Raw genomic sequence first — 9,356 nt, 5'->3', positions numbered from 1 at the left:
TTAGACTGGTCATTTTCTTCTGAAAAGATGATTTTTCTCCTGACCAATCTCCCCTGTTATGGACCTAATTGGTTACATAAATCTTGTCTCGGTATGAATGAGAAATGTTGGGGTCTTGTCAAGTGTAATCTTCACCCTTATTTACCAATTCATTAAGATCTATCGATGCAGGACTGGTGAGGGGGAATGACAACATAAATCAGGCCGGGGACATAATGACCCTAATCAGCCAGAAATAACTGGAAACGTCACAATGAGCTATGTCTCTGTATCACTCTGRCTGGATCCCTCTCTCCTCGCTGCAGCTCTGCCCGCTGTCCCTCCGTCCGCTTTACCGTCATTAGCTCCTCTGTTCCCCCCTCACCTTCCCTCAGAAGAAGCCGTAAGCACCTCTCTGTTGCTTGCATCAGTCAGGAAGTCCATCTCACCTCACAGCTTGTTTTATCTCATGGCCCCAGCAACAAAAGCAGACCATGTCACGACAGATAATTACATCAGAAAAATGCAATGAGAGATGAAATATGCGTCGGAGGAGTTGGGTAAATAGTCCCTGGTAGATAGATGGATGTACAGGTCTCCAGCCACTGAAGAAAGTTATKTCTTCCCTGCTTCACAACGCTGCTGCGTCCTCTCTGTAGATATGATTGGAGCAGACAATGGGGCCTTCTCTTTTATAGGTCAATTACTCGTGATTAGGTGGGCTAAGTTAATTAATGGGAATTTCCCAAAAACGCAAACGAGGGCCTAGCTTGATGAGCTTTCGTCACTGTCTGCTTGTGGTCGCCCACTTTGGTGCCACCTCCTCCTCCTCGCAGAAGGAGGTGCTTGATGGGTAAAATGTAAATGATATGGGAAAAGCTTAAGAGGAGAACTTACGCACTAACCACACATGAGGACTTAGAATCTCCTCCTCCCATCAGTGCTCTGCTACTGTGTACTACAGACCCAGAGGGAGATAGAGAGAGAAGACACTCTCCATACACAGACAGGTGTAAATCTCCACTGACGTCCGGAAACCCAAAGAACGTCGTGGATTTTCATCTCAGATATAATTAAAGACCAAGTTGAATATTTATTTCCCCGGACCTTTTTATGCATTATCATCGATTTGTATCGAGTGTTTTCATATTTAAGGTGATTTGTAACCAATTGGATAATTAACTGGAACAGTTCGCCATTGTTTTGTATATTAAAACACACTGTCTTAATGGAGAATGAAACTGCAGAGTAAGACACTGTGTAATATAAATTATTTAAATGTACTTTAGGACATTTAATACAGTGCAGACTTCCTTGGTTACGGTGGCAGAATACACACACACACACACACACACACAAAACACACACACACATGCTCCCAGACACTTACACACACTTGCGTACTCTCCCCTTTATCTCATTCTTTCTGTCTCGTCTTCTTAATGTAAACAGAATAGAATTAAGTTCGGGAACATTCTCTCCACAGAATGACTGGGAACGACTATTTATCGTCAGCTAAAATGATGAATTGAAATATGACTGAGGTTTTCTGAGCACGGTCTCATTGTGCTGCCGATAATGACGTGTGATACCGTTTCTGGAGAATAATGTTAATCCAAAAAAAGCTAAGTCTATTATTCATTCATATTCATCCTTTTTCCATTTTTTTCCTCCAACCCCTGATTTTGTAAATATGATTTCTCCCCCTGAAGCAATCTCATCTTCTCGTTCCGTTGTGAGTCACTTTGAAATCCCTTTATCTGAAAGAGAAACCCTTACCATTATACACAGGTTTTAGAAATAGTCATTAATGCTCTTTATGGTGTCCCTTCAGTGCCAAAAAGGAAGCTTGTATTTTCTGAAACGGCTAGATCTGCTCTGACTTGCCTATACTTAATCTCCACTAGTGTAGCTGTGTTGAACAGAACTTCAGCAGTGGCTGTTCTCTCCCTGATCCTGGCTCACTGCTTAGGGCTCCGGGAGAGGTAGCAATAAASCACAGTGACTTCCTTGGRCTGCGAGGAGCGAGGAGCTTCGCTAGCGAATTACACCTCAAGTACAAACAAGCATCTTGGTCACGTGTAAGGGTTTATGTAAGCAACGAGCTGAGTGGTAACATTCAAATGAAATAAAATTGTTTTTTTTTTAACTTCTTTTTTTACATTGTTATTTCAACTCGGGGTTGGTGTTATCATTTTCTAAGTGCCAGCTCAAAGCCAGTGTTTTAAGTGGTTGATATCTGTCATTTTGATTTATTAAGCAATCTTAAGTGTTAAATATTTGAGCATAGCCAGGGCCCGGCACTTCTTTATTTTGAATGCGTTGTAACTTATGGCAATGATTAATTAATTTCACTGGAGCACAGAATATGTGATTATTTAAAACGGTATCCATGTCTTGACTTGATCTGAACTGAAGGAGTCAGCAGACGGTGAAATGTCATTTTTGTATTATTCTTCCAGTGAAAGTAACGTTAAGAATTCCTACTACCTGAACTGTGAACTGATAATGAATAGACTTCTTGGATCACGGCGTTAGTGGTCACGTTTGGTTTCTGAAATGGTCATCAGGCTTATTTAGACTGGAGTGCTGTTTCATATACAGTATCATGCAGTCACAATGAGAATGGATCAGGGTTCCTGACTGCAGAAAGACACTGCAGAGTGGAATCCTGTACACTCAGGCTATTTGAATCCTGGGCAAATCTCAAATGACACCCTATTCCCTATAGTGCACGACAAAGTCCACTACGAAGTAGTGCACTATATAAGGAACAGGATTTCATAAGAGATGCAGCCTATGTGACACCCTGCCACCTCAGTTCACTTTTGGGGCAGATGGAGACCTTTATGTGTCAAATAGGGGACAGTATAACACAGTACATCTAGATAGATGGCCTGTGTTGTGTGTTTGGTACCTGATGAAGAGGGAGACATGTTAGTTAATGAGGAAACATTAGGGGCTGTTAAAGCAAGGTAAATGTGTGTGTGTGTGTGTGTGTGTGTGTGTGTGTGTGTGTGTGTGTGTGTGTGTGCGTGCGTGCGTGCGTGCGTGCGTGCGCGCGCGCGCGTGCGTGCGTGCGCGTGTGTGCATGAATTGTCTCTGTCCTCCCACATCAGTAGTCTCACTACAAATTCACAATCTCAGCCCGGAATGCGTTGTCAGGATTCTGTCTGGGATTCTTCACCTGATGGAAAAGACAGATTTGCACGGCGTAAAATTCAAGAGCAAACATTTACTCAGCCGTAGAGGAGTAGCAAGCAAGTCACCGTTACAGGGGGAAATAGACAAAAAAAAGAGAAGTGACTTTAAAGATCCGCAAATAGTGTGTCTCTCTCACTGTATCTCAAATGATTCTCTTTCTATCAGACCCCGTAATAGGAGCGTTGGAGTCATCCGTGATCTTTGACCCGCAGACGGATAAAATAAAGAGTTCCGTTTTCTCTCACTATCTCCCCTTAAACACTTTGTATGACTATTATTTTCCCTCCCTAGCCGTGCACCTATAGTATTACCAGTRAATTACGCTGGCAATAACAGTCTGTGTCTGTGTAACTGATTCATATAATATGTGGTCTGGTACTCCTCATTGGAAGAYTATGGCTTGAGGAAATGGCGTCAAATAGCTGGTGTGTTAAAATGCAGGACACTACCAATTTAAGGGATGTCAARCACACAGGCAAGGCAGACRTCCCYGAGCCTTATTCACTCACTCATGCACTGTTCAACTCCWCCATAGCCCATAGACTCTGGATAGCGCTAGTCCAGTAAATGTTGTTACTAAGGGTGGAGGGCTGGATGCTTCCGGCCCAGTTGTTTCTAGGACAAGCTGATCCCAGGGCGGACTGGTTGGTACCCCCGAGGGGTGTAGAACATGGGAGAAGACCTGCGATAGACATACATTCACATACACACATGTACGCCTAATGCACAAGCACACACAGACACACACACACACACACGCACGCACGCACGCACGCACGCACGCACGCACGCACGCACGCACGCGTAAGCGTGTCAGACACACACGACACACACACCGATACACACTTACCCTCTGGGGCCGTACATTGTCACTATCCATCTCTCTCAATGTGTACAGTGAGCCCTGACACTCCGGCAGTCACCACCACAGTCAGATCCTCTCTCTGTGGTCTGCAGCCAGGGTGGATCTAATTGACATTCTAATTGGCAGATTTGAATGCTGCCTTTAGATGGCTAATTAATTTGTCTCACCGCTGTCATTAAGGTTAAAGCACCATCTGATCTCTCGGAATATGATTAGCATATATCTGCATTGTCATTATCATTCGTTAGACACATGCAGGGATTTTTGTGGAGGAGGGAGAATTATACCGTTGTCAATGATTAAGATGGATATTGTATTAATATTTTTGCATTCCCTTGATTTAAGTGACAATATGATTCTCCTCCTTTTGTTTTCTCGTTAAGCAACATTTGATTGGTGAGAGAGGTTTCTCCTTCTTCTCTTAACCAAATTTCTCATTCCAATTCTGTATTTTTAAATATTACAAATAATTTTTTCAAAGTGAATTACATATAGTAATTGAAACCTGTCTTGTGGGTTAATAAACATTAATTGGTTTCATTTAAAAATCCCCATTTTAGTTAGTTTAAGTAAATGCTTCTCATTGTATTAACATTATGTCATTAAAATAATGCTTATTTTTTCCTCTCATATTATCTTCAAGTTTTCCTCGCATCCATCGTCACCAAAAAATTATCCATTAGAATGTTCATCATAAACCCCCTAGTAAGGCAATCGGGGTGTCTTTTTCCCTTTTCTCTCTGATATTTAAACATTGGGCATGTAAAATGTATGCTAATTTGAATACTTATTAGTCGGCCTGATCTCGGCTGCTGCTTTGTGTTTCTTGGCTGAGATTCATCACTGTTTGGGTGTCACACATTATGCTGGTCTTACCTCTCACTATGTCCTTCTCCTCCCTCTCTCTCTCTCTCTCTCTCTCTCTCTCTCTCCTCTTCTCATCTCTCTCTCTCCCTCTCTGTCTCTCTTCTCTCTTCTTCTCTCTCTTCTCATCGTCTCTCTCTCTCTCTCTCTCTCTCTCTCTTCTCTTCTTCATCTCTCTTCTGTGTTCTCTTCTCTCCTGTGTCTCTCTCTACTTGCTCTCCTCTCTCCTTGTGTCTCTTCTCCTTGTGATCTCTCTCCTCTTCTGTCTCTCTCTCTCTCTCTTTCTTTCTCTTTTCGTCTCTCTCTCTCCTCTCTTTCTCTCTCTCTCTCTCTCTTCTGCTCTTCTCTCTCTCTCTCTCCTCTTTATTTATTTTATTGGCATGGGAAACACAAGTGAAGTAGATAATATAACAAACGTGAAATAAACAATAAAAATGAAACAGTAAACATTACACTCACAGAAGTTCAAAAGAATACAGACATTAACAAATGTCATCATATGTATATATACAGTGTTGTAACGATGTACAAATCTGTACAAATTCTTTCTCTCTCTCTCTCTCTTCTCTCATTCTCTCTTCTCTTCTCTCTTTATTATATCTGCTCTCTGTTTCTCTCTCGGGCCCCTCCTCATCTCTCCCCTAGGCCTCTCTCTCTCTTTTCTTCCTCGTGCCCCCCCCCCCCCCCCCTCCTTCTCATCCCTCCCTCTGGTCTCTCTCTCACCACTAAATGTAGCTGTGCCCTGTTTTTAACAGGGGGGTTTTGTTCATAAGCACGTCTTGTTCACTGCTTATTTACTGTGGCCGGAGCAGCTGTCACCCTGCTCTGTGTAACTCCCGCTCCTGTTTGTTCTGCCTGTATCCTGTTTATCCTGCACCCTGGACATCCTTTAAAGACTGTCTGCTGTTAGCTGGCTTTGTGGCTGGGTCTGCCCCTCATCACACAGTTACACAGCCTGGCCCTGTCATTCGAATGGCATTTACTGATGTGAGAATGCGGTTATGTTAGAAGCAGAATCTGTTTTGTTACCTGAACTGTGAATTGATAATGAATTGGCGTCAGAGTTGGTGGTCACGTTTGATTTCTGAAATAGTTATCAGGCTTTTGAAGACTAGTGTGCTGATGTTTTATATACAGTGAGCTCCGAAAGTATTGGGACAGTGACACATTTTTTTGTTCTAGTACTTTGGATTTTAAATGATACAGTGACGCACAAATATCATTCCCCAAGACATGTTAACCTCTCGTCATTATTCACGATTCATTCAGGATTATCCTTAATCATGGTAGTATCCACATTAATGTAGAAGTGTTTAGAAACATATTTTATTCTTATTTACAATAAAAGTGACTCCAAAATGACACAATACATTATTTAACATTAATTTCTATTGGGTACAAAATAATCGACCAACTACTACACTTTTGACTGCTTTTATACACATATAAGTGAATTTGTCCCAATACTTTTGGTTTCCTTAAACTTCGAAATGGTTCACCCAATATGGATAAAAATACCCTCAAATGAAAGTTGACRGTCTGCACTTTAACCTCATAGTCATTGAATCATTTCAAATCGAAGTGCTGGGAGTACAGAGCCAAAACCACAACAAAATTCACTGTCCCAATACTTTTGGAGCTCACTGTATCATACATGGAGATGGGATCTGTGTTTCGACTCAAGAAAGACTGACTGCAGAGTGGCGTACAGTCTATGGGCAAATCTCAAATGACACCCCATCGTGCCTCCTCAGCAGTCAGTTTGGGGGCATTTGAACCTGTATGTGTCCCGTTATTGACAGTATAACAGAGGAAATCTATATTCCCACCAGATAGAGATGGCYAGTGTTGTGTGTTTGCTGCATGATGAAGAGGGAGACATGTTAGTTAATGAGGAAACATTAGGGGCTGTTAGAGTATCCCTTCTAAGGTCAATGTGTAGTGTGTAGTGTGTGTGTGTGTGTGTGTGTGTGTGGGTGATGTGTGTGTGTGTGCTGTGTGTGTGTGTGTGTGTGGTGTGTGTGTGTGTGTGTGTGTGTGTGTGTGTGTGTGTGTGGGTGTGTGTGTGATGTGTTGTGGGTTGTGGGTGTTGTGTGATGTGGTGTGGCGCCGCGCGCGTGTGCACGGTGCACGTGTTGCTGCAGTGTGTGTATGTGTTCTGGTGCTGTTGCACTGTGCACGAGCACGTACGGTTTGTGCATGTCGCAGGGATGTTGTGTATGTTTGCTTAGTGACGTGAGTGATTGAGTGAGTGAGTATAGCATTTCTTTATCAGCATTATCTCTCAATCCAAAATCAGTCATGGTACAGGATGCTCTGAATCAAAACTTAGTATTAATTGCTCAGCCTAAGCATGTGACACAATTGGTGTATTTAATCTCAGAAAGGGAGGGAGGGCAGTACTGTACCACCGCAGATATAAAAATGGATATTATTTGAATATGAATAACCATACATAACGATTTGAAATATAATTATTGCATACAGACTACATTAATGGTATAGACATTATATTTTATTGAAGCGAAACTGAAATATTAATCCGCAAAAATGATACATTTGAATTATTAGGTACTACCTTAATTAATATGCTAATTAGGGAGAGGCTGTCAAGTAGAGGGGCCCCGTCAGAGTGGYATKAGAGATGCAGAACACACCTCGAACAGTGTGTTGTGTTGGGCCAGTCAGTGTGATCTGACTTATTTTATTTATTGTGAGGATTTCCACTGATCCTGGGCAAGACTCCACATTGCTCCAATTTATGCAGGGAAAATTATTTTAAACGATAAAAAAATTAATGTATTACAGGAGAGGAGGTAATATGCATAATTGATGCTGTTTTTAGCACAATCATTAGTGATATTCGTGATCTATTTTTTTTTTCTCTCCTTCATCTCAGCTTTTCATATCTAATAGATTGCCGGGGAAATTAGTTCAATATCTTACATTTATTTGCCCATGTTAAAATTGGAGGCTTAAGTCTTCGTCTCGTCGTCTCCCACTGTATGGTTTGATTGCAGTTCACGGACCAGTTTAATTGTGTCCCGTGGAGAACAGCAGTAAATGTTTTAAATGTCACCAAAATAAATTAATATTTGAGSTTTGATTAAAAAAGAAAAAAAATCTAGCCAATATGTGACATATGAGCTTTTTCTCTATGGAAGCCTCGGAGGCACATTTTATTTAGACACAGCTAAGGGAGAGGAAGCCTATTATATCATTTATCACCGGGTGATACCATGTGATTTGGATCCCACCTCCTCCTCTAGCACATTTTAATTTTGCATGATTAGCTGTGCGTCATTAAGCAACTTCGTTCAGACGAGACTCGCACTAAAATCCTGACAGAATCAAGACGGGGAATAGTTTAGGGGTTCTGTGTCTGTGTGTGCCTAGACAGGGTGAGGATATATCAAGTGAGCGAGCATGTAAAAAAAGAAGTGTGTGGGCATGTGTGTGTGTGTCTGACTGCGTGTGTATTTGTATATATTTTTATGCTTCCCTTAGAAAAAGTATTTCTGTATTTTTTTTATTTTTATAATACAGTCATACATTAAGTGTCCCATACACATATATTCCCAACGTGTGCGTAATGCAGCAGAGGCCCTATTTGTGCCCGAAATTCTAGTGATTAAAACACTTATCACGTTTAGACTCTACACCTCCTTTACAAAGAGACCGAGAAGACACGCATCTCTTTGTATTGCTTCATTTACACAATGAATGCATAATTCTTCCTGCATCACCCCCTCCCCCTCTTAAATGCTTTAATTTGCAGAGGGACCGGCGTTGATAATAATGGGAGCTTCAAAAAAAAAAAAAAAAAAAAAAGAGGGGAAAAATGAAAAGAGAAGGAAAAAAGGGTTGTAACAAGAGCCTTAACTGGTGCCTCTTAATCACTTCTAGGTTTTAAGTCATGATGCAGGAGTCGGCCACAGAGACAATAAGCAACAGTTCAATGAGTCAAAATGGAATGAGCAGCCTGAGCAGCCTATGCAGCCAATTAGATGCTGGCAGTAGAGATGGAAGATCAAGCGGTGACACGAGCAGCGAAGTAAGCACAGTCGAGCTGCTGCATCTCCAACAACAGCAGGTAAGTTGTGTTTCTCCTGCACATCACAATGCCCTACTGCTTAGCACAGGGGACAGGCACTCTTTTTATGGAGATGACACTGTGTATTTAGTATAGAAATAAGGTTGTGTTTTTGTTTGATGGATTTTTGTGTGTGTTTATGACTGTTTTTATTGATAGTTGTTGATTGTGTGGTTGGGCATTTTATGTGTTTGATTTTGTCATGTTGCTGTTGAGGAGTACTTGTCTGGAGGTTGTGTAGTGTAGTTGTTGCTGGTGTTTTATTGTGTTTTTTGCTGTTTTTATTGATATTTGTGTATGTGTGTGTGTGTGTGTGACGCCCCGCCTAACCCCCCTGCCCCAGCCGCCCGC

The 9,356-nt window shown here is 41.7% G+C and overlaps 1 protein-coding gene across 1 annotated transcript in view; it reads left to right on the top strand.

Moving 5' to 3' along the window:
- The window catches only part of LOC111950702 (forkhead box protein P2), a 114,932-nt gene that overhangs the window by 39,620 nt on the left and 65,956 nt on the right, over positions 1-9,356 (top strand). Inside the window, exon 4 of the mRNA XM_070434579.1 lies at positions 8,819-9,005. Within this exon, the coding sequence (XP_070290680.1) occupies positions 8,829-9,005 (177 nt within the window). The 5' untranslated portion in view covers positions 8,819-8,828. The remainder of the gene's footprint in view (positions 1-8,818; positions 9,006-9,356) is intronic.

This window comes from Salvelinus sp. IW2-2015, linkage group LG3 (assembly GCF_002910315.2).
Source record: "Salvelinus sp. IW2-2015 linkage group LG3, ASM291031v2, whole genome shotgun sequence".
NCBI classification, from domain to species: domain Eukaryota; kingdom Metazoa; phylum Chordata; class Actinopteri; order Salmoniformes; family Salmonidae; genus Salvelinus; species Salvelinus sp. IW2-2015.
This window is presented reverse-complemented; position numbering and strand designations above follow the sequence as displayed.